Source organism: Mustela putorius, unplaced genomic scaffold, assembly GCF_011764305.1.
Source record: "Mustela putorius furo isolate JIRA1106 unplaced genomic scaffold, ASM1176430v1.1 tig00004068_pilon_pilon_pilon, whole genome shotgun sequence".
In the NCBI taxonomy this organism is placed as follows: domain Eukaryota; kingdom Metazoa; phylum Chordata; class Mammalia; order Carnivora; family Mustelidae; genus Mustela; species Mustela putorius.
In genome coordinates, this window is record NW_025422199.1 from 628,268 (window position 1) to 654,095 (window position 25,828).

A 25,828-nucleotide genomic window follows, 5' to 3' on the forward strand; every position below is an offset into this window, starting at 1 on the left:
TAAGAAAATAAAATAAGGCTGCCATATAGATCTCACATCTTTGTGTGATACGATACTGTATAATGCTGGATTTTCTTTTCTGTTGCACAGAGCTATTTATCTGTTCATATATCAGTTATCATGTTGATTTCATTACATTGATTTTATATACAATGTTTAATATGTACTGAGGCATGTTACCTTCCCCCATACCCAACCACTTTTCTCTTTTCTGTGCCCAGGCATTTATTAATTCATTTATTAATCTTTTAATCCTTTGCCTAATAGGGTATCACATAATACCTTTTCTACACTGGGCATTTAATAACTGTTTGATGAATTGAATTTGCCTACCAGAGATTTGAGTTGGATTAATTCACTTACTGGTATGAAGTTCCATGAACTGGGTAAACTCTACTTAGTTCCACAAGTATTGCATGTCTACTGAGTATACCCACATGGGGTTAGGTGCTAGAGACAAAAGGTCAGTAGGCCATTTCAGTATCATGTTCTAATAGCCATAATAGAGGCATTTACCACAAGCTGTGGGAGTATGGAGAAGAGCATTTAGTCTAGCTGGAAGTTTGTGAAAATCTTCTCAGAGGAGTGACACCTCACAGGTAAGTATGGACTGACCAAGGAAAGAAAGGCAGAAGAGTCCTCTCAGACATAGAGAAAGGCATAAGCAAAGCAAGGCTGTGTGAAGTAGTTCATGCATACAGGAGCCTAGAGGTCAAGGAGGAAGTGAAGCTGAAAAGATAGGCAGATTGTACTTACCCCAGAGGTGACTGGAGAACCATTGAAGTTTTATTTGTTTATGTAGCAAAAGATATAAAGAATAATGTAATAAACATTTATGTGTTTATAGTCCAACTAAAAAGATAAAATATTACAAATATATTTGAAGCCTCTCATATACCTCTCCTCAATTTCATCCCTATTTTTCCCTCTCTGAGCTAGACATTGTTCTGAAGTTGGCAATTATTATCCTCATGCATTTCTATTCCTTTATTATACAGGTCATGGCTCATCAAGTCAATAGTTAGTATTGTTTTACTGTTTTTGAATGTTATATAAATGGAATCATATTAGGTAATTCTTCCCAACTTGTTTTTTTCTCTGAACACTGTGATTGTGAGATTCATTTTGGTACATGTTCACTCATTTTACTTACTTTCCAATATTCTATTGTATGAGTATATGGCAATTTATCCATTCTCCTGTGGATGTACATTTTATTGAAGTATTTTGAGCAGGGATGACATGGGCAGATTTGTATTTTAGAGTCAAGATGTGGAGGATAGACTTCAGAGATTGAGATTGGTATAGAGAAGTGGTTTGTAAGCACTTTGGACTCAGGACCCCTTTATACTTTTTAATATTATTGAGGACCCCAAGGCTTTTATTTATGTGGTTTATATTCATCAATATTTACATTATAAATTAAAACTGAGAAAATTTTAAAATATTTGTTTAACTCATTTGAGAAGTAATAAACTCCTTACATGTTAGCATGAATAATAATTTTTGTGAAAAATAACTTTTCAAATCAAGAAATGTAGGGAGAAGAGTGACAGTTACATTTTTGCAAACCTTTTTAATGTCTGGATTAATAGAAAATAACTGGATTCTCAAGTCTGCTTCTGCATGTTGTGTTATCATGTCATTTACCCTTTGGAAAAATACACTGTACACCCGTGAGAGAATGAGGGTGAAAAAGACAAATAGCTTCTTAGTATCATCACAAGCATAGTTTTGACCTTACATGTGCTCTCAAGGAGTCTCAGGATTCCCTGAACCATACCTTGGGAACTGCTGGTATAGAGGAGCCAGTTTGGAGGCTCTTGCAAATAGCCTAGGTGACAGGTAATGAGGGATTTGAACCAAGGCATTGGTAGAATGGATGGATGGGGAAAGGGAGATGAATATGAAAGAGGTTTAAGAAGAAAAATTAGAAGGTCTCAGAAGGTAGTGTAGAGTCAAGGGCAAGGAAAATAATTGAGTTCCAACAGGTGCATACTTCACAACCAACCTTTGAAGTAGATGTTTAGCTAGAAAATGGCAGACTTTGAACTCAGGTTTGTTCAACACAAAAGCTCTTTGTTTTACCTAGAGTAAAGTTAGAAGGGGGAGACTTGGCAAGGAGGTAATGCCCTTCTAAGAGATGAGAGAGCAGATGGGCAAAACAGCAGAGCGATTTGAAGTCGAGAGGAGGGAAGTAGAAGGAGTTTAATAACCCCATAAATTGGTCCAGTTCAGGGTTATAATGGTGGCAGAATGGATATTGGGAGAGTAGAGGAACTAAAACTTTCTGAGTCACTGCCAGGTTGGGTGTTCTGAGAAGTTGTGTTTGAGCTGAGTTGGGGCAGTGATGTTCAGAGGAAGTAAGGCCCTCTGCCAGCTTTGATTTTGCCATGTTATACTGCAGGATGGATCCATGCTGTGCTGACCCCAGTGGACTGCCTTGCATTTGGAGGGAACTTCTTACACAGCCTTAACATCGAAATGCAGCTCAAGTGAGTGCTGAAGCTGTGGTGATCCCAAGTTGGCCATTCCCATCTGCTAGAGTCCTTGGGTTCTCCTTTATAGTGAGAAGTGCAGCATTGGAGGAGGCAAGATGATCAGAAAGGAGTAGATCCTGATTCCTTATAATGATCAGTGTGGGGATGAATAATCCTTCCTCACTTAGTTGTTTATGTGACTTTGGGCAAGTCACATAATCTTTGTGCTCCAGTTCCCTAACCCACAAAGTTGGATTTTACAGGGTAGTTGTGAGGATTAGAGGTAGTGGGTACAAAGCATTCATAACCCCATATCTATTAGGTGCTCAGTAAACAGGATCCTTGTTATCATCATTGTTGTTGTGCCTACTTCTTCTAGAGCCTATGAGATTGAGAAACGGCTGAGCACAGCAGACCTCTTCAAGTTTCCTAACTTTGAGACCATCTGTTGGTATGTGGGAAAGCACATCCTGGACATCTTTCGAGGTATGGATCCCTTTGCTAGCTGCCCCTTTTAGCCTGCTTCCCTGAGCATGCACATGCACGTGTGTATACATGCATGTAACCATCACCTCAAAGAAGATATAGTACTGTTCCATCACCACAGAGACCCTCTAGTGCTACCCCTTTATCGTCTCACCCATTCTTTCCCCTTGCACTATCCATAACTTCTGGAAACGACTGATCTGTTTTCTATCTCCGTGATTTTGTCATTTCAAGAGTGCTATAAAAATGGAATCCTATAGTGTGTGAACTTTTAAGATTGGCTCTTTTACTAAGTATAATGTAAGGTAGAAAATGGATTTTAACTTTATTTAGCAAAGGTGCTAAGAAAATTGCATTACAATGAAATTATCCCTAGTTCCTGATAATTAAAGTAAAACTCAATCTGGACAATCTCAGAGTTTCCTGAAAGTGCTTCCTATGGAATGGGGACAAGGCCCAGTCCTCACCAGCCTGGCATCATTATGTCGGTTCCCAGGTATCAGCCCAGATAGAAGCAAAACTGCTGGGATTTTCTGGTCTGTTTTGAATTAGAGCAGCTCCCTTGCTCAGACCTGAGATTCTTGAAGGTAACTTGGGCACGAGGAATCAGTATTTTAGAGTTACCAAGAACCTCAGAGGCAGGGGTGCATGGGTGGCTCGGTCGGGTTAAGCATCTGACTCTTGTTTTCAGCTCAGGTTGTGACCTCAGGGCCATGAGATCAAGTCCTGTGTTCGGCTCTGTGCTCAGTGTGGAGTCTGCTTGAGATTCTTTCCCCTTCCTCCCTGCTCTGTTCCTCTCCCTGCTCGCATGCACACACATTCTCTCTCTCAAATAAATGAATAAGTTAAATTAAATCTAAAAAAAGATCTCAGAGGCCAATGAGTACAGTCTCCTATCCACTACTTCATGCCCTTATTCTGCTACCTAGACAGGCTGTCACTTAAGTGTTCAATCATAGGCTAGATGACTAACCAGTTATTACCTGTTCAGAACAGCTCAGTTCAGTAGAAGATTCTGTATTGAGCCGAAATCCAGCTATTTATCATAACCTCCTCCTGGAGTAACTGAGAATAAGAGCATTTGTTAATGGCCCTTCAGCTCTGTGTAGGTTGCAATCAAGGTCTTCCTGAGTGTGGTTGCATTTTGAAACTCAAGAGGCAGAGCACTTCCAATGTGGTAGAAGGATTCAGATTCAGGCCTCAGATTCATGGTCTTCGCTCTGGCTTTTACTGGGTATGTCCCCTTGGTTAAGTCTCTTTGCCTCTCTGAGCCTCAGTTTCCTGAACTGTAAAGTGAGGATAATGATACTTGGCTTAGAGGATGGGTATAAGGATTCACTGAGATAGTAGATATTAAATGCCTGGCATATAGTAGGTACTTATTAAAGGAACACTGTTATAAGAACTGAGATCTGGAGTTGTGCTTAGAACGTTGCGTACTTTATCTGGTTGCCTGAGAAAAAGTAACAAGTCCTTCACTTCCCCGCATGGCTTCATTGACCTTCTGCCTTCCTTTTTCCCCTTTTAGGTTTGCGAGAGAATAGGAGGCACCCAGCATCCTATCTGGTCCATGGTGGCAAAGCTCTGAACTTGGCCTTTAGAGCCTGGACAAGGAAAGAAGTAAATACACTTTTTCTCTACTTCCTCTAGAGTTCTGCCCTCAGTAGAGGCTTGCTTTGGGTAGATGCTTCAGGGAGGTGGAAGAGACCAGGGAGGCCTGTGGGCTCCTGGGGTTAGAATGGAGGACTGAACTAGGACTCCCGGATAACATTTTTAAAACCTTTCTTTCTGATTTTAAAAAGTAACACATGCTTATTCTAGAGAATTAGAAAAAATGAAGAAGAGTATAAGGAGGGAAAAACATCACCTATAATTTTAACACTTGGAATTAACATTAACATTTGGTTATATTTTCTTCTGGTCTTTTTTATATGCATTTAAAAAACATGATTGCTATCACTCTGTACTTTCAGTTTTATATCTGAGTTTGTTGGCTTATGTTCATTATCCTGTGTCCTCAAAGTTCTCCACAAACATTTAGTAGTTAAATGATATTCTTTTGCAAGGATGTACCGTCCTTATTACCTCACCACTTGTTTATTGTTGCTTTATTTATTTGGGGGGAGTAGTTACAGCAAATCATGCAGTGACTGTGTGCTTGCACCAACCTTTGTCCCTCATCTTTTGATTGTTTCTTCAGGATAGATTCCTAGAAGAGCAATTACTGGCTCAAAGTATATGAAAAAAATGTAAGGCTCTTGACGCATACTGCCAAAATGGCTTTTTAGAAATAACACCAATATCCATCTATCCAATTGAATATGAAACAGCTATAAAAGAGATTAAGGAAGTTTTCTCTGTACTGACTTGGAAAGATCTCTAGAATTTGTCAAGTAAACGTGTACAACCATGTGTGTGATGTGCCACCTTATGTGTTAAAAGGTGGGGGGAGAAACAAGAATAGTATTTTTTATGTGCTTGTATTTGCCTGCAGACGCAATCTGGAGGGATGCAGAAGACAGTAATAAAGGTGGTTACCTGTGGGTATGGGGTAATGACACTTACGGCAGGGACAAATATATTTTGAGGCTTTTCAATGTGTATCTTTTTATATTGTTCAATTTTTGAGCTATGTAAATGGATTACCTACTCAAAATGTTGACTTTAAAAAAATTTTAAGAAATACAACAAAGTAAAAGAAGAAATATCAATATATTTCCTTATGCTTTTGATATTCTTTACAGATTATCCCCTTGCATACAGTGGCTTAAGGAGACCTTTCAGCCATTGTAGGCTTAACTTGCACAATTTCCCCATTCCTGTTGCCGACCTTCCCTGAGATATCCTTGGACTTCATGTTTTGGGCCTTCTTTTCTCCCTGAACATACCTACACCTGGGCCTTAGCCTAGTCTTCCATTTCTCTATATCCCTCAGGTGTGGCTACCTTAGGTTTCATTTCTAAAAATGTTCAATGAAAGTTCAGTGAAGTGAACTTTAGAGTGACTCTGCTCCAGGAACAACAAAAGGGAGGGGAGTGAGTCCTGATTACTCATGCCGTGAGCCAGGATGGCCCCAAATAGCTTGGCCAGAGGGAGCTGGAGAAGAGTAGAACACAGATCTGAGGAGCCCATTCTCATCTCATGGAAGTAGTCTTTTGTGAAATGAAGATGATTTCTATGGGGGGTACTTGCTCCCTCACCTTTCCAGAGCCTCTGGGCCAGGAGGAGGGAGCTATTAAATTTATCCAGCTGGATCACATGGGTTCTCAGACCCCACCCCTGTCCAGCCACCAAAATAGATTCCAGATGGCTTAAAAGAATTAAAGGAAAAAAGAATCAAAACCATGGTAAATAAGGTAATGCTGAAGAAGTTTTGTCAGTCCTCTGCATGCAGAAGTGAAGTGAAAACTGGTGGAAGAAATCACAAGGGAAAAGCCTGAGAGCTCTGTCTATATAAAGATGTAAATTTTGAGGACTCAAAAAGATTGCAAATAAATTTAAAGTGAGACACCCAAGAGGTCTCAGCTGGGGTTGCTGTGGAGCTAGCACTGGACCTGTAGCTTCTCAGACCTGAGCTCTGTCCTTATAAGTGGAGAGGCCAGGTTGTCCCCAGGGGTCTCCTCCAGGTTCTTGACTTTTTGAGGGGTATGGCCCAAGCCCACCACTGAGTTACTCACACACCTTGACACTGTCCTTTATCTAAGACAGGTTTTGCAAATATTCCTTCACAGTCTCTGGTTTGTCTTAACAGTGTTTTTCAAAGAGAAGTGTTTGTTTTTTATTAAGCTCAACTTATTTTTCTTTTAAGGCTCATGCTTTTTGTGTCCTTAGAAATCTTGGTGTCTAACCCAAGGTTCCAAAGATTTTCTCCTCTGTTTTCTTCTAAAGGGATTATAGTTTTAGAGTTTACATTTCGGCTTTTGATCCATTTTGAGTGTGTGTGTGTGGTGCAAGATATGGATTGAACTTCTTTTTTTACATATGGGTATCCATTTGGTCCAATATGAGTTGTTAAAGAGATTACCCTTTCTCCGTTGAATAACCTTAGTACTTTTGTCAAAAATCAGTTGTCTATTTATGTGTGGGTCTATTCTTCATGCCTTTTGTTTGACAGGCTCTGCCAGACCACGAGGATGAGATTCCGGAGACAGTGCGGACTGTACAGCTCATTAAAGATCTGGCTAGGGAGATCCGCCTGGTGGAAGTAAGAAGCAGGGGAGCAGGGGAGGCGTTTGGGAAGGGCTCAAGGCTCAAGTGGCAGGTCAGGCTTCTTCAGTTGGCTTGAGAGTCCAGGGGAAGGGTTGGGAAAACCCCATCAAGGACTCCATTAATTTAAATAATTATTATGTGCCTCGAGTGTGCTTTGCATTAGGCTAAGTGCTTATAATACATAAATAATTCATTGTCCACAAAGAACTCAAAATCTTTTAGAGGACCCTGGGCAAAGTCCACTGTCTGAACCTCAGTTTCCTTATTTCTAAAGTGGGGATAATTATACCTACTCAGGGATTGTTAAAAGGGTTAAATAAGGTAATACAGGCTGAGCATTAAGAATGGTACTTGGCACATAATAAGTGTTCAGTAAGTTCTGATGGTGGGTCATGGTAGTGGTGGGTGGTGGAGGTCATATTTAATATTTTGACTCAGTCTCTGCATTCTCCAAAATGACAGTTCTCCCAGATTAAACATGATTACAAAGCCGTCTTTCAACAGGTGGCTTATACCACAAGGCAGTAAGTGTAGATGGTAAGAGACTCAGAGAAACTTGGATTCCAGTTCCTGCTCCATCACTTGCAAGCCTTTCAGAGCCTTAGTACCTTTGTCTGTAAAGGGGGAATAACACCACCTTTTCAGAGTTCTGTTAGGCTCGAGAGCTAATGTATGTAGAGCCCCTCGCACAGTGCCTGGCAGAGTAAGTACTCAATAAATGCGAGCCATTGTTTTTAATAGACTTTGCAGCAAAGAGAGAACTTGGTGTGGGCTGGTGAAGTAGCAGAGGCACCAGAGGAGAATTGGACTTAAGGAAGCTTAAACTCTCATTTAGCTCAGGAGCTGTCAATTTCCATTTAGCACTCAGGATATAGGCACTACGTCTGTGCTAAAGGGTGGTCAGAGTGAGTTACTGGGAGTTTGGGCTTCTAGCCGCACCGCCTGCAGCATGTTTCACTGCCTACACCATAGCTTACATTGTCCACCTCCTACCTCCCTTTCCTCCATTCCCATCTGTCAGAATCCTTCAGGGTTTAGTTACAAGGCCTACCTTTTCTCTGGCTCTTTCCGCTGAAACCAGTTTTGTATATACAAAACTCTGGGTTCATTGGAAAAGGACTTAGAGAGATGGATTATGTCTGGTCCACTGGCTTTCAAGTGTTTTAAAGTGATGGAACCTTTTTTTTTTTCGTCAAATGAAATCTTACTTGGAAGGTCAGTATACAACCAATCAAAGGATAGCTGCTGTCAATAAGGTGGAAGGCAAGAGGCTTCGACTTCCACATGTTCCTCTTGTTTGCCTTCCACCTACCTCCAGTCTTCAGGCCTCCTCCCAAGAAGTTCAGAGGAGCCACAGAGCACCTCTGACAACCACCTTTACAGTCTGCTCCTTCAATTTTATAGTCGAACAAACAGTAGTCAGATCACTTACCTGAGGTCACAGAGCTAGCTAGTGACAACAGACTTCGGACCAGACCCTGTCTCAAATCCTGCAGTCCTTAGGGTTGGGACCACACAGTTTAGTACTCAAGTATTTTCTCTCTCATGCCAGCTGCATTTGGAGTCTTTTCTCCAATTTTGACAGTAGTGCTGGGCTTTTTTTCTGCTCGTCTTCTCCTTACTTGTCAGTGGCTGGGTAAAGAAATGCCACCCAGTAAATTCCTGATGACCAACTCATTGTAAAAAATCTAGGCTGTGCATCTAGATGCGGAGCATCTGTAAGACACTTCCATGGCAGTACTGCCAGTGCCATGAACAGACCTCTGCTCTTAGCATAGAGAGAACCCTGGAGTAAGCGCTAACCCCGTCGTGTACTAATACTCTTGTAGGATATCTTCCAACAGAACGTTGGGAAGACGAGCAATATCTTTGGGCTGCAGAGGATCTTCCCAGCTGGCTCCATTCCCTTAACCAGGCCAGTCCATTCCACTTCAGTATCCATGTCCAGGCTGTCACTGCCCTCCAAAAGTGGTTCAAAGAAGAAAGGCCTGAAGCCCAAGGAACTCTTCAAGAAGGCAGAGCGAAAGGGCAAGGAGAGCTCAGCCTTGGGGCCTGCTGGCCAATTGAGCTATAATCTCATGGACCCATACAATCATCAGGCACTGAAGACAGGCTCTTCCCAGAAAGCAAAGGTGGGTGCTGGCCCATGGGTTCAGCCCAGCCCTTTTGGGTCCCTTGGAAGATCAGGGGATCAAAAGGATTGTCCTGTCTTCCCACCTCCCTTAGGGCCCCTGGTGTTTGGCTACCAGTACCACTCATTTAACAGGCATTTATTGAGACCTTGTCTGTGCTGGGCACTGTGATAGGTGCTGTGAATGTTACCCTCAAGAGACTGGCAGGCTAGTGAGAAAGACAGGCATAAAAACAAATGAGTGCAATGAAGTATGGAGGATGCCATAATCAAGGGTGTGTGGGGGACCCTCAGACATAGAGGGGGGATGAGTTTATCTGGGTAGAAGTGATGGTCAGCAGTTCTTCTCAGAAGACATGACACTTCAGCTGAATCTTGTAGTGCTAGATGGGAATGACATTTAAGAACATGGTATATGAGTGTCAGGTTGGAGTCTTGAACAGGTCCTTAAGTAAAGCCCTTCTCCAGGGCTCCACCTTGCTTCAAGATTGTGGTGCTCTCCATGGGCACGTGAAGATGCTCTCCCTCTTCAAAAGGGAACACGTTTTACAAGATTGATAGGTTTCCCCTGAGGTAGCCATACATTCTCAACCTGTGATCATTTGTGATCATTTGGGGTGGGGCTGGGGGACAGTGTAGCAGGAAGCCTTGGTTCAGGTGGTTTTAACAGTGAACTCAGCCAGTGAAACCGGAAGGAACTGGTCATCAGGATTCACTTGCAAGTCCCAGACAGGTGACAACTGAGCCTCCTCCTTCTGCAGTTCAACATCACTGGTACCTGCCTGAATGACTCCGATGATGACTCGCCAGACTTGGACCTTGATGGGAATGAGGGCCCGCTGGCCCTGTTGATGTCTAATGGCAGGTGAGGTGGGAAGAAGGAACACAGAGATAACTGGGACTGTCAGTGGCAACATGTCACTGGAACAGGGCATGGAGTTGAGACCTGGGTCTTGGAAATGGGTGGGGGAAGGACTGTACTTGGGGAAATACCCAGGTATTTTATCAGGTTTCATTGCTTAGTTCAGAGAACCATGGTAGCATTGGGGGAGAGGCCTGGAATCTAATTGGCAGTCTGAGAAAAATTTTATATGAGTTTTAGAAATTTCAGAAAGTCAGTGGGTCAGAACCACTGGCAGAAATAAGAGGGGAATATAGCATGCTGATTAAGAGCATTAGTTTTTTATATACCTTTTGCTATTAGATTTTTAGGAATTTTGCAGAAATATTTGCAAAGGTGTGTTATGAGAAATGTACAGTGTTCATAGCATCGCTGTTTGTAATAGTAAGTAATTAGAAATGTGTTTGTCAATAAGAGTTGGTTAAATGAATAGAATACCCTGTAGCTGTTAGAGAAAATGAGTTTAAAATCTGTTGGCATGGAAAGGTGTCCAAGATATATTCTTAAGTGAAAAAATCAGGTCACAAAATAATACATAGTAATAGTTGTATTTTAATTTTTAAAAAAGGTGTGTGTGCATGTACGTATGTATGCTTGTGTAGAAAAGTGGCATAGATTCTTTAATAAAACTTTTTTGAAGAGGTTTAAAATTTAATATATGCAGTTTAAAATTTAAAAAGTATGCAACAGTACAGAGTGAAAAATTTTGTTCCCACCCCTCTCTGTTCCCCAGTTCCCTTCCCCATGGACAACTAGTGTCAGTGATTTTTCTTCTAGGGATAATCATGCATATTTATGCAAATAAGTATATTTGTTATATATTTTATACTTGTCACACCAAACTTGTAAGAGTAGCTATCTCTGGAAAGTAGGATAAGGGAGCCAGGAGAGGAAATTTTTACTTCAGTAGTATTTGAATTTTGTACAATAAGCATGTATTGCTTTTCTTAAAATAATTTCTAACAGAACATTTTCTTAAAGAATAAAATCTAAGCATTCACCACAAAAAGCACAGGCTTCGAAGCAGACAGTCCTGAGTTTGGGTCCCAGCTCTGACACGAATTCATTGTGTGACCTTGGCAGATTAATTAACCCTGCACCTCAGTGTCCTCATTATATCTCTTCTATAGATAAAGCTTTTACCCTAGAGTTGTTGGAGGACTAAATGAGATAATGTATGTAGGGTGCTTCTCACAGGGCCTGGCACATAGTAAATGCTTAATTGGTGGTAGCTCTTTCACTAAAATGTTGAAGATGAAAGGAGATGCTGGTAGTGGTGGTGAAGATGGTATAGGTATAGCCAGAAGCTAAGTGGATCATCCGAAACCCTGGAACATGTAGGGAGGCAGAGGAAGACTGAGAGTGATCATCTGGACACTCAGAGCACCAGACAGGAGCGGTCCAGAGTCAAGCAGAGTACCAATAGTATAGGAACACAAGTGCCAAGAATAACTTCGTAACCTTTTTGTGGGAAAAGGTCTTCGTATCCCAAGGGCAAGTGCAGTAGGTCCACCTGGCTGGGAGATAAGGAAAAAGGGAGTGTGAGAGTAGGGCAGATTCTGAAAGCAGCACGGCTGTTCTTGGGGTTTGGGACCTAGTTACTAAACAATCGTAGAGCAACTGTTGAGCATTGCCTTGGGCCATCGTTGGTCTCCTGGGGAGGAGAAAATTCAGAGTCCTAAGGGTCCAGCCTGTAACGGCTGTTGAGGACATGAGACATTTTCCCCTTTCCCACAAGTCTTTATGCCGCTTCTGTTAACTCCTGCAGCTGCCAGAGACTGTAGTTAAGTGAACCTAGAGAGACAAGATATAGAAATATTTACAGACAATATGACATTATATCTGGGCTTTTCTCCAAAATCATCTAGTGTTTCACAAGGACTGAAGTGTAGATGAAACAAGATTGGCTGTATGTTGATAATTGCTGGAACTTAGCTGGGTGGAAGGTACATGAGAGTTAGTTATACTTTTATATTTTTGTATGTTTGACATTTTTCATATTTAAAAGTTAATAAAAGATCAGGGTATAAATAGCTACCATTTATTGAGCTCCTGCTCTGCATCAGACTTTATCTTAGCTGTTTAGTACATTATTTTCTTTAGTCCTCACAACAGCCCTGAAAGGTAAATGTTGTTATCCCCATTTTATTAATGTGGAAACTGAGGCCTAGCGAACTTAATTATAAGGTTAGCTACTGTTGGGCGTTTGCCATGTGTTGGTTTCTGCATTAGCTCATTTAATCCTCCTAAAACCCTGTGAGATAGAAAACAGGTCAGTTTAATGTCAGCCAGTTTACTGAAAGCCGGTTTACCAGATGACTGCTTGCTGAATGTATGTATCAGGAAGACTGATTTGCCAAAAGCTTGTTTCTTTTTTAACTATAAGGTTTATTTCATCAGTTTGTACTGGTTAATACTGCTTACCATATCTAATGGGATTACATAAGCCCATTTCTTAGTTTTTCCCATATCCTTTATATATTTTTAACAGCTTTTTTGAGGTATACTTTACATACCATACATTTAACCTGCTTTAAGTATACAATTAAATGACTTTTAGTAAATTTAAAGAACTGTGCAGCTATCACCACAGTCCAATTTTAGAACATTCCTATCACCACAAGAAGATCACTCATACTCACTTACACCTTTGGTTCTCTTCCCCAGGCCCAAGCAACCACTAATCTACTTTCTGTCTCCCTAGACTGGCCTTTTCTAGACATACCATATAAATGGAATAACATAACATGTGGTCTTCTATGTCTGGCTTCTTGCACTTAGCATAATGTTTTTGAGGTTCATTCATGGTGTAGTGTTTATCGTTAATTGATTCCTTTTTATTTTTGAATAGTACACCATTGTATGGATATACCATTTTGTTTATACATTAACTAGTGGACAGTCATTTGGATTGACTCCGCTTTTGGCTGTTGTGGATAATGGTGCTATGAGCATTCACGTACAAGTTTTTGTTAAGGATATGTTTCTGTTTTTCACTTAGGAGTGAAATTTTGGGTCACATGGTAACTTTATACTTAACTCTTCGAGACACCACCAAAATTTATTCCGAAGTGTCTATTCCACTTTACATTCCCACCAGCAATATACTGGCTAACAATTGTTACTGTCTGTCTTTTTTATTATAGCCATTCAAATGGATATCAAGTGGTATCTCATTGTGGTTTGGATTTGCATTTCCCTAGTAACTAGTGATATTGAGCATATTTTTGTGTGATTATTGGCCATTTGTATATCATCTTTAGAGAAATGTCTTTTCAGATCTTTTGCTCATTTTTAAATTGCCTTGTTTGTCTTATTATTGGGTTCTAACCATTACTTAACTATTCTGGTTGCAGATCCTTTCCAAATAAATGATTTGCAAATATTTCCTCCCAGTCTTTCTATGGCTTGTCTTTTCATTTTCTTAGTGGTATCTTTTGAAGCACAAATGTTTTGAATTTTACCTAATTCCAGGTCATTAAAGATATTTTCCTTTATTTTTTTTCTAGAAGTTTTATAATTTTATTTTTTACATTTAGATCTAGGATCCATTTTGAGTTAATTTTTGTGTGTGATGTGAGTTAAGAATCCACATTCATTTCTTTGCATGTGATATCCAGTTATCTCAGCACCATTTGTTGAAAAGACCATCCTTTCCCCCACTGAACTGCCTTAGCATCTTTTTAAAAAAGATTTTATTTATTTATTTGACAGACAGAGATCACAAGTAGGCAGAGAGGCAGGCAGAGAGAGAGAGGGAAGCAGGCTCCCTGCTGAGCAGAGATCCCGATGTGGGGCTCGATCCCAGGACCCTGAGATCATGACCTGAGCCGAAGGCAGAGGCTTAACCCATTGAGCCACCCAGGTGCCCCTGCCTTAGCATCTTTGGCAGAAATCAATGGCTGTAAATTAAAGCGTTGGTTCTAGACTCATAGCTGTGTTCCATTGATGTATGTGTCTATCTTTTGCTAGCATCACACTCCCTTGACTACTGTTGCTTTTTAGTAAATTTTGGAAACTTAGCAGATAAATCCTCCAACTTTGTTCTTTTTCAAAATTCTTTTGGCCATATTAAGTCCTCTGTGTGCCTATATACATTTTAGTATCAGCTTATTAATTTCTATAAAAGAAATTAGCTGGATTTTTATAGGGATTGCATTGAATCTATAGACTAATTTGGGGGGAGTTGCCATTTTAATAATATTGAAAGTGACTATCTTTACGCTCTTTTTCTTTTTAGTACCAAGAGGGTAAAAACCTTATCCAAGTCTCGGCGAGCCAAGCTCACGAAGAAGGCAGACAAGGCTAGGCTGGTGGCAGAACAGGTGATGGAGGATGAATTTGACTTGGATTCAGATGACGAACTGCAGATTGATGAGAGATTAGGAAAGGAGAAGGCAACCCTGATAATAAGACCAAGTATGTACCTGTTCTTTCTTGTTCCTTTCCTGCCTATTTCACATTTGTTTTGGGTCCTCCTGATAGACCAAAGGCCTTAGGCCTGAGCTTGTTGACATTCTGACTTACCAGCTCTTTAGGCTTCCATGAATTCTTTGCTCTAGAGATTTATTTATAAACCAATTCCTAACCTCCCTAAATTAGTTGTGGCCTGTGTCTGTGGTCATTACTTTTAGGAAAATTATATTCTGACTTTTTTCCCCTGGGTGTTTGGCTCAGATGTTAATCTTATCTTCACAATATGTGTATTTCATTATTTTCTAGAATTTCCCCGAAAGTTACCCCGTGCAAAGCCTTGCTCTGACCCCAACCGAGTTCGTGAACCAGGAGAAGTTGAGTTTGACATTGAGGTAGGAGCCTGCCCTGTTGTCTGGTCTTCTGCCATTCTGGTTACAGAGGCAGGAGACAGATTGTCATTCTAGGTGGGGGTGGGGGGTTGGGGAAAGATACCCTATGCCTTCAATTCCTAAAATATTTATTAAGTGAATGATTATGTGCTAAGGGCAGTGCACTTGAGCATATAACTGGAAGACCATAATTGAGTTGAAATATTTTAAAAATCCTTTAATGCAGGTTAGAATAAAAGGCGTTGTGATGTAGCAGAAAGAGTATATGATTTGGAATATCTGGTTATGACCTTACACAACTTAGTTACTTTCCTGAACCTTAGTTTCCTTACCTGTAAAACGGGAATTAAAATACCTACCTCACACACACACAGAATAATAATGCCTACCTCACAAAGATGCTGTGGAGATTAAAATGAAAGAGTGAATATTCTGCTTAGTGTTTGATCTGTACTTGGTGCTCAGGAGATACTAGCATCCAGAGTAAAAATGGCAACATTGTACTGGGGCCTTACCAGACCAGCCCTCAGCAGCTGAAGTGATATCCTCTTTCCCCAACAGGAGGACTATACAACAGACGAGGATATGGTGGAAGGGGTCGAAGGCAAGCTTGGGAATGGGAGTGGTGCTGGTGGAATTCTTGATCTGCTTAAGGCCAGCAGGCAGGTGGGGGGACCTGACTATGCTGCCCTCACGTGAGTACTGGCTTTGCTCTCCCCTTTCCAGGTGATCAGACAGCACACCCTCCCACCCCCACCTAAAAGGTTAGATGAGCCAATCAACAGATATTTATTGAGCCATTTAAAGGGGCAAAGACTTAGCAAGGGCATTCGGGCTGAAAGAATAAAGTAGACATGAAATCTGTCCTGAGGAACTTAAGACCTGACAGAGAGTAGATGTATAAACTTTAAGGGGATTGGTTTTGGGTACGTTGGGATTTGGAAGAGGGCCTAGAAGAGGCATGGAAGGAAAGCCGAGCCTTTTCTGGGCCCTGTTTTGGTTTTTTTTTTTTTAAACTGGAAGAATTCAGCATGGGTGAACAGGGAAGGAAGTGCACCCCTCTTTTTGCCACCTTCCTTGCTATCTGTGGAAAGACTTGGGGCAGGAAGGACTGACCTTTACATGAAAACAGCCTTTGGGGTACTATCTTGATCTGTTGGTTTAATTTCTGGTTTCTTATCTGGAATTGTCCTCTCCTCCTTCCTCCCACCCTAACTCCCGTAGCTATTGTCCCTCCTCCCTGACTATTCTGATGACTGGTTTTCTCCGACAGCTAGAGAACTCCCTCAAGCATTTCTCTTCTGTCCCTTGCAGCGAGGCCCCTGCCTCTCCCAGCACTCAGGAGGCCATCCAGGGCATGCTGTGCATGGCCAACCTTCAGTCTTCATCATCCTCACCAGCTACCTCCAGCCTGCAGGCCTGGTGGACTGGGGGCCAGGACCGAAGCAGTGGGAGCTCCAGCAGTGGACTGGGCACAGTGTCCAGCAGTCCTGCTTCCCAGCGCACCCCAGGGAAGCGGCCCATCAAGAGGCCAGCATACTGGAGAACCGAGAGCGAGGAGGAGGAAGAGAATGCCAGTCTGGATGAACAGGACAGCTTGGGAGCATGCTTCAAGGATGCAGAGTATAGTAAGGGCCGCCAAGCACTTGGGTCCAGGCCAGAAGTGCTCCCCCCTCACCCCAGTCTCAAACCCACTCCCTGTCCAGGACAGCCTGTGACAATAATGAGCAAAGACCTTACCTTAAGCTTGATACTTGCTTTCTCTGAGTTATGTTTTCTTAATCTATAAAGTGGAAATATCTACAGGTTGATGCAAGAATTAGAGATGGTGCTTGTACAGAGCACCTGGCACATTGTCTCACGTATGGAAGACCCTCAGAAAATAATTAGCTATCCATTATTTTAAAGATTTATTTATTTTTTAGAGAGAGAAAGAATGTGGTGGGGGGTGGGGTAGAGGGAGAGAGAATCTCAACCAGACTCCACACTGAGTGTGGAGCCCAACACAGGCCTTGATCTCATGACCCTGAGATCATGACCTGCGCTGAAATAAAAAGTCAGGTGCTTAACTGAGCCATCTAGGTGCCCCAGCTGTCATCCATTTTTAAAATTGTCTAACCTTCTTTACTGGAAACTCTTTTTTCAAACCCTCTTGCCTGTTTTATTTCTGTCACTTCCATTTCCTTCTCTGTTGTTTGGTTCATCCCTTGCAAAGGTATATAATGATCTTTCGGCAGACTAATTGCATTTAAGAGATAACCTTTTTTTAAGCTAAGATTTGTTAAGTACTACATTACATAATGCACCTTTTTGTGTAGTGCAACTGACTTTAATGTGGGTTTTAATATTATTTTTTAATTTAAATTCAATTAGCCAACATATAAAACATCATTAGTTTTTTTTTAATTTTTAATTTTTTATAAACATATATTTTTATCTCCAGGGGTACAGGTCTGTGAATCACCAGGTTTACACACTTCACAGCACTCACCAAAGCACGTACCCTCCCCAGTGTCCATAACCCCACCCCCCCTTCTCCTAACCCCCCTCCCCCCAGCAACCCTCAGTTTGTTTTGTGAGATTAAGAGTCTCTCATGGTTTGTCTCCCTCCCAATCCCATCTTGTTTCATTTATTTGACATAATGTTCAGTGATTCATTAGTTGCATATAGCACCTTTAAATTAATTCTCATTGACTAAGATTTGAACAAGAAGAGAAAGTAAAAGTGCCCTTTGACTAATACTCTTCTTTCTCTGAGGCAGGTTACCCAGAGGTAAATTGTGTTAACCAGGTAAATTGTGTTAACCAGTTGATACATAACTTTCATTTTGTACTTACAACCACATGTAGACACAAATAAATACAGTTTTGTGTAGTGTTCATGGTTCTACAACTTGCTTGGACATCTTTCAGCATCATTACATAGAGATCTATCTATTGCATCACCACACTGAAATCTACCTGTTGTGTAGTAGTCTATAGCATTGGTGTGCCATTGTATTTTTAACCATTCCCTACTGATTAACATTGAGGTTGTCTCTAATTTTATAGTTTGACTAACAACGCTGCAGAGAAAATTCTTGTAAATAACTCTTTGTGCCCATGTGGCAGCTAACATTTCTGTAGGGTAGGTAGACCTGCTAGATTGAAGGGTATGTACAAAATAAATGTTAATAGTGCCAAGTTCCCCTCTGAGAGGGCCAGTGTATGAGCAGTGTATGAACCTTACCAGCAGTGGATATTATCAGTCTTCTTAATTTTTGGAACTCTGATAGCAAAAAATGCTGTTTGAGTTTGTTTTATTTGCTTATTGGCTCTTTTTTATTTTTTTAAAGATTTATTTATTTTAGAGAGAGAGTGAGTGAGTGAGCACAGGGAGGTAGAGGGAGTCTCAAGCAGACTCTGCCCTGAGTGTGGTATCTGATGTGGGACTCAGTCCCATAGCCCTGAGATCACAACTCAAGCCAAAATTAAGAGTCAGTCGCTTAGCTGATTGTACCACCCAGGTACCCCTTCTTTATTTCTTTTCTGTGAATTAATTGATTCAATCTTTCAACCATTTTTTCTATTAGGATGGTTGGGATTTTTTTTATTGATTTGTAGTTCTTTATATATTCTAGATTTTTGTTTTTAAAGATTTACTGATTTATTTGACAGAGAGAGATCACAAGCAGGCGGGGGGGGGGGGACAGGCTCCCTGCTGGGCAGAGAGCCCGATGTGGGGCTTGATCCCAGGACTCTAAGATCATGACCTCAGCCAAAGGCAGAGGCTTAAACCACTGAGCCACCCAGGTGCCCCTAAATTATAGATTTCTTAGGGGTTTTTTTTGGTTAATATATTCTGGAAATGTTGCAAAATGTTTTAATCTACTGCTTATATTTTAATTTTAGTTATGGTATCTTTTAGCATGTAGATTTCAGTTTTTGCATAGTTACCTTTATCAATTTTTATTTTGTCTTGTGTAAGAAGACTCATATTTTTGTCAAAAATATGTATAGACATTAAAATTTTACCTCTTTCTCTGGAATTAAGTTTTATGAATTGTGGGAGATAAGAATCTAACTTAATTTTTTCCATATGGTTAGTCATTTGCCCTTACACCGTTTGTTCACTAGTTCATCATTATCCCCCTGGTTTGAAGTTCCTCTTTTGTCATAAAGTAAATTCCCATGTGAATGTGGATTTGTTTTTCTACTCTGTTCCCAGCTCTGTCCCTTAAGAGCTATGTGACATTGGGCAACCTCTGTGCTTCTCTGTTAGAACAGTACCTATTCACAGGTTTTTGTAAGGATTGAATGAATCAATACACATAAAGCATTTAGGACATTGCCTAGCACGTGGTAAGGGCTGTGTGTTAGATATTATTAATATTTTTCTGTTCTACAAAATTTGTCCCTTTCTGTTGGGATACTGCGTTGGTTACTTTCTATAGGCCTTGTATCTGGTAGGGCAAATCCCCTCTGCAGAACTTGCATTAGACCTAGGGAGAGCACAGGTGTTCAGCAAGCCCATCATCTCTGAATGGAGCTGTGATTGATCTTAAGGGCATGCCAAGTTCCTCTGGCTACTCACCCTACCTTCAGCAGACAGTCGCATCAACAACCTACAGCTAAAACATCTGCCCCTGGTCTAACTACTCCCCTCAGCTTCCTGGTTTGCCTAGTGACATGAGAAAGGCAGTTTAATAAGAAGGAGATGCCAACCTATTTATTCTTATTTTTCCAGAATTTCTAGGCCATTATTGAGGTTTTTTTTCTATTCCAGATGGATTTTAGAATCAGTTTGTCAAATTCCATGGAAAATCCTGGGATTTTTTGTATTAAGATTGTATGGCATTTGTAGATAAATTTATGGAGACTATCATCTTTCATCAGAAGTCTTATCTGCTATAATGGGATGTATGTATACTTTATTTATTACATTTTCCATTTGGCTATTGCAAGTATGGAGGAATGTATGAGTTTTCTATTTTGATCCTGTATCAGACTGCCTTACTATATACTCTTACTGGTTCTATTAATTTTTCAGTTAATTGTCTTGGGCTCTTGAAGGAGGTGTTCAAGAGCCTGTCTTAGTTTGCTAGGGCTGCCATAACAAAATACCACAGACTGGATGACTTAAATGCTAGAAATTTATTTTCTCATAGTTCTGGAGGCTGAAAGTCCAAGATCAAAGTGCTAGCGGCGTTGGGTTCCCCTGAGGCCTCTCCTTGGCTTACAGATGACCACCCTTATGCTGCTTCCTCATCTGATCTTACCTTTGTGAACAGAGGACCCTGATGTCCTTGTGTATATCCTAATCTCTTAAAAGGACACAGTCAAGTTGGATTAGGGCCCACTTTATTGGCCTCATTTTAACTTAATTATCTCTTTGAAAGTCTTATCTCTAAATAAGTCACATTTTAAAGTACTGGGGGTTAGGAACTAAACATATGAATGGGGGGTGTTGGGAGACAGATTTCGTACATAATACCCCTTTTCTTTTACGTATTCATATGTCTAGATTTTTCTAGTTTTATTAGGGTGTTGAATAGTCCTTGTCTTGTTTCTGACTTTAAAGGTAATGCTGCCAGTGTTTTCCCACTTAATACATTGGGCTCTGTAGGTCTCTGATAGGCTATGTTCATGAACTTCAGGGGAATATCTATCTCTAGTTTGAGAGGCTTTTTTTTTTAAAATCAGAAATGAAATTGGGTTTTAGCAAATGGTTTTTGACATCTTTTGATTATAAATACATAGTTTTTCTCTGTTAATTTGTTAATGGTGGTTTACAGTAAGAATTACTGCTTTTTTAAAAAAGATTTTATTTATTTATTTATTTGTCAGCGCGAGAGCGTGTGCAGAAGCAGGCAGAGTGGCAGGTAGAGGCAGAGAGAGAGAGAGAGTGAGAGGAAGGCTCCCTGCTGAGCAAGGAGCCAGATGTGGAACTCAGTTTGAGGACCCTGGGATTATGACCTGAGCCAACCAGGCGTCCCAGAATTACTACTTTTGAGTTGACATTTCCTTATTGGGATTGGCTGTACTTGATCCTAATGTTTAGCAGTTTTGTTTCGTTCATTTGATTACTAATCATCTTGTTTGTTTACTGTTAATTTCTGGTTTTATTTCACTCCTTTCTCTAAGTGTTCTTTGTATAACATCTTAGATTGAAAGCTCTTTTCCTTTATTTTCAGTCTGTTTTCCCTTTTGATAAAGGGTTTTTTAAAATTTATTTTTTAAATTAACCCAAAATAAGATCGGCTTTGTTGTTATACACATTTAGATTCTTGTAACTACCACCAAAATGAGCATATGTTGTCCCCTAGTAGTCATGCCCTCCCTCTACCCTTAAGGCCTGCCAGCCACTTGAGGTCCTCTTCATCCCTGTGGTTTTTGCCTTTGCCAGGATGTCATGTAAATGCAGTTGCACAATACTGTAATATTTTCAGATTAGGCTCAATTACTCAGCATAATGCCCTTAAGATTCATCCATGTTGTTGTGTTTGAATATATTGTTCCTTTTTATTGCTGTAGTCCATTGTATACCATAGTTTCTTTATCCATTCACTCACTGAAGGATATTTGGATGGTTTCCAACTTCGGGTGATTATGAGTTGAACTGCTACGAACATGCACATGCAGGCTTTTGTGTAAACATGAGTTTTCATTTCTCTGGGTAAATGCCTTAGAATCGGATTGCTGGGCTGTCTGGTCAGTGTATAAGAAACGGCAAAGATATTTCCCAGAGTGGTTGTGTCATTTTATGTTCCTATCAGTAATGTGTGAGTTTCAGTTCCACATGCTTGTCAGCACTTGGTATTGTCATTGTATTTATTTTGGCCATCCTAATAAAGCTATAGTGAATAGCTCATTTAATGGCTTGGCTAATGGCTAATGGTATATCTACTGTCTATTCATGCATACATCCTCTTTTCTGAGATGTCTTTAAATAGACACTTTGAATGACTTTCGACTATATTTATTATTGAGGTATAATTAACATAGAGTATTATATAAGCCTCAGATATATGATTCAACCGTTCTGTACATTACTCATTGCTCGTCAAGATAAGTGTACTTTTGGGTGCCTGGGTGGCTCAGTCAGTTAAACATCTGCCTTCAGCTCAGGTCATGATCCCAGGGTTCTGGGATCGAGCTGTGTATCAGGCTCCCTGCTCAGGGGGCAGTCTGCTTCTTCCTTTGGCTGCTGCTCCCCAGCTTGTTTGTTTTCTCTCTCTCTCTCTGTCAAATAAATAAAATCTTTTTAAAAAAAGATACGTGTACTCTTAATCCCCTTTTTCTATTTCACCCATTCCCCCTAACCACCTCCCCTGGCAACCAGCAGTTTGTTCTCTGTATTTAAGATTCTGGTTTTTTGTTTGCTTGTTCCTTTGTTTTGTTTCTTAAATACTTGGAATCATAGGGTGTTTGTCTTTCTCTTACTGACTTATTTCACTTTGCATTATACCCTGTAGGTCCCTCTACATTGGTGCAAATGTGAGGATCTCATTCTTTTCTGTGGCTGAGTAATAAATAGTCCAGTGTGTGTGTGTATGTGTGTAGATAGATATATAGACATATCTGTCTTGTATCTTCTTTATGCATTCATCTGTGGAAGGACTTATCTGTGGATGAGTTGCTTCTGTATCATAGCTATTATAAATAATGCTGCAATAAATATAGGAGTGTGTATATCTTTTCAAATTATTGTTTGATTTTCTTTTGGGTAAATACCCAGTAGTGGAGTTACTGAATCATGTGGTAATTTAATTTTTAGGAACCTCCCTACTGGTTTCCACAGTGGCCACACCATTTTGCATTCCCACCAAGTGCATAAGAGTTCCCTTTTCCCTGCATCCTTGCCAGCGTTTGTTAATTCTTGTCTTTGATTTTTGCCCTTCTGACAGATGTAAGATGATATCTCACTATAGTTTTGATTTGTATTTCCATGATGATTAGTGATATTGAGCATGTCTCATGTGTCTCTTGGCCATTTGTATGTCTTCTTTGAAAAAGTGTCTTTTTAGGTCCTCTGCCCATTTAAAAATCAGATTATTTATTTTTTTGGTGTTGAATTATATAAATTTTTAATATTTTTTGGATATTAACCCCTTACTGAATATATCATTTGCAGATATCTTCTCACATTCCATAGGTTGCCTTTTTGTTTTGATGGTTTCCTTTGCTCTGCAAAACTTTGTATTTTGGTGTAGTCCAAATAGTTTCATTTTGCTTTAGTTCCCCTTGCCTGAAGAGACTTATCTAGAAAAATGTTCCTACTTGCAATGTCAAGGAGATTACTGTCCATGTTTACTTCTAGGATTTTTATGGTTTCAGGTCTCACATTTAGATCAATAATCCATTTTGAGTATATTTTTGTGTATGGTCCAGTGAAAATGGTCCAGTTTCATTCTTTTGCATGTAGCTGTCCTGTTTTCCTGTAACCATTTATTGAAGAGACTGTCTTTCCCCCAGTGTATATTCTTTCCTCCTTTGTTGTGGACTGATTGACTGTATGGGTATGCACTTATTTCTGGGTTCTGTATTCTTTCTGATTAATTGATGTGTCTATTTTTGTGCCCATACCATACTGTTTTGGTTACTGCAGCTTTATAATATATTTTGTAATTTGGGATTATGATACTTCCAGTTTTGTAGCTTTGTTCTTCTTAAGATTGCTTTGGCAATTCAGGGTCTTTTTTGGTCCTGTGCATATTTTAGTATTATTTGTTCTAATTCTGTGAGAAAATGTTATTGGTATTTTGAAAGGGATTGCATTAAATCTGTAGATCGCTTCGGTTAGTATGGACATTTTGACATTATTTGTTCTCCCAATCCATGAGCATAGAATATCATTCTATTTGTTTGTGTTATCTTCAGTTTCTTTCATCATCGTTTTATAGTTTTTTTTTTTTTTTTAAATATAGGTCTTTTGCTTTATCAAGTTCATGCCTAGGCATTTTATTATTTCTGGTGCAATTGTAACTTGATTTGTTAATTTCTCTTTCTGCTACTTAATTTTTAGTATATAGAAATGCAACAGGTTTCTGTGTGTTTAATTTTGTTTCCTGCAACTTTACTGAATTCATTTATCAGTTCTCATCGATTTTTGGTGGTGTCTTTAGGGTTTTCTTTCTTTCTTTTTTTTAAAGATTTTTTTAAATTTTATTTGTCAGAGAGAGAGAGAGAGAGAGAGCACAAGCAGGGAGAGCTGCAGGCAGAACAGGCAGAGCAGGCAGAGGAAGAAGCAGGCTCCCCATTGAGCAAGGAGCCGGATGTGGGACTTGATCCCAGGACCCTCAGCCAAAGGCAGGCACTTAACTGACTGAACCATCCAGGCATCTCTAGGGTTTTCTATTTATAGTATTATGCTATCTGCAAATAATGAAACTTTTACTTTTTCCTTACCAATTTGGATACCTTTTATTTCTTTTTCTTGTGTGACTGCTATGGCTAGAACTTCCAGTACTATGTTAAATAAAAGTGGTGAAAGTGGACATCCTTGTCTTGTTCCTGATCTTAGGGGAAAAGCTCTCAGTTTTTCCTTATTGAGTATGATGTTTGCTGTGGTTTTTTCATAGATGGCCTTTATTGTGTTGAGGTATATCTTCCTTCTAAACCTGTTTTGTTGAGAATTTATATCATGAATGGATGTTGTACTTTGTTAAATGCTTTTTCTACATCTATTAAAATGATCATATGGTTTTATCTTATTGATGTGATGTATGCTGTTGATTGATTTGTAAATATTGAACCACCCTTGCATCCTGAGAATAAATTCCACTTGAGCATTGTGAATGATTTTTTAAATACATTGTTGGATTCAGTTTGCTACTATTTTGAGGATTTTTGCATCTGTGTTCATCAGAGATACTGGTCTGTAGGTTTTTTTTTTTTTTTAGTGTGTTTAACTGGTTTTGGTATCAGGGTTATGGTGGCCTTGCAGAATGAATTTGGGAGCTTTCCTTCCTCTTCAATAATTTGGAAATAATTCAAGAAGAATAGGTGGGTATTAACACTTCTTTAAAGGTTTGGTAGAATGCACTCGTGAAGCCATCTAGTCCTAGACTTGTTTGTTGGGAGTTTTTTGATTATTGATTCAATTTCATTGCTGGTAATCAGTCAGTTCAGATTTTCTATTGCTTCCTGATTCGGTTATGGAAGGTTATATGTTTCTAGGCATTTATCCATTTTTTTCTTGGGCTGTCCAATTTGTTGGCATATAATTTTTCATAGAATTCTCTTAAAATCCTTGGTATTCCTGTGGTGTGGTTGTTTTTTCTCCTCCTTCATTCTGATTTTGTTTGAGTTCTTTTTTTCTTGATGGATCTGGCTAAAGGTTTATCCATTTTGTTTATATTTTCCAAGAAACAGTTCTTTGTTTCATTGATCTGTTCTATTGTTTCTTTAGTCTCTGTTTTATTTATTTCTCCTCTACACCTTATTTTGTCCTTCCTTCTTCTCAGCTTGCCTTTGTTCTTCTTTTTCTAGCTCCTTTAGGTGTAGGGTTTGGATGTTTATTGAGATTTTTCTTATTTCTTTAAGTAGGCTTGTATTTCTGGAATCTTCCCTCTTAAAAGAGCTTTTGCTGCATCCAGGTGATTTTGGACTATTGTGTTTTCATCTTCACTTGTTTCCCTGTATTTTTAAATTTTTTCTTTGATTTCTTGGTTGACACATTCATTGTTTAGTAGCATGTTATTTAGCGTCCATTTATTCATGCTCTTTCCAGAGTTATTCTTGTGATTGATTTCTAGTTTCATACTGTTGTAATCAGAAAAGATAAATGGTAGAATTTTGTGCTTTTTTAATTTCTTGAGGCTTGTTTCATGGCCTA

The 25,828-nt window shown here is 39.7% G+C and overlaps 1 protein-coding gene across 6 annotated transcripts in view; it reads left to right on the plus strand.

Moving 5' to 3' along the window:
* Positions 1 to 25,828, plus strand: part of PHF8 (PHD finger protein 8) — a 98,554-nt gene that overhangs the window by 42,256 nt on the left and 30,470 nt on the right. For 5 of the 6 annotated variants that reach the window (XM_004780593.3, XM_004780589.3, XM_045072772.1 and 2 more), the window contains exons 9-18: positions 2,408 to 2,495; positions 2,860 to 2,966; positions 4,495 to 4,586; positions 7,081 to 7,170; positions 9,005 to 9,307; positions 10,068 to 10,171; positions 14,448 to 14,626; positions 14,930 to 15,015; positions 15,574 to 15,707; positions 16,327 to 16,640. In XM_004780593.3, the coding sequence (XP_004780650.1) occupies positions 2,408 to 2,495; positions 2,860 to 2,966; positions 4,495 to 4,586; positions 7,081 to 7,170; positions 9,005 to 9,307; positions 10,068 to 10,171; positions 14,448 to 14,626; positions 14,930 to 15,015; positions 15,574 to 15,707; positions 16,327 to 16,640 (1,497 nt within the window). The remainder of the gene's footprint in view (positions 1 to 2,407; positions 2,496 to 2,859; positions 2,967 to 4,494; positions 4,587 to 7,080; positions 7,171 to 9,004; positions 9,308 to 10,067; positions 10,172 to 14,447; positions 14,627 to 14,929; positions 15,016 to 15,573; positions 15,708 to 16,326; positions 16,641 to 25,828) is intronic. The other variant, XM_004780590.3, reaches the window with a different exon arrangement.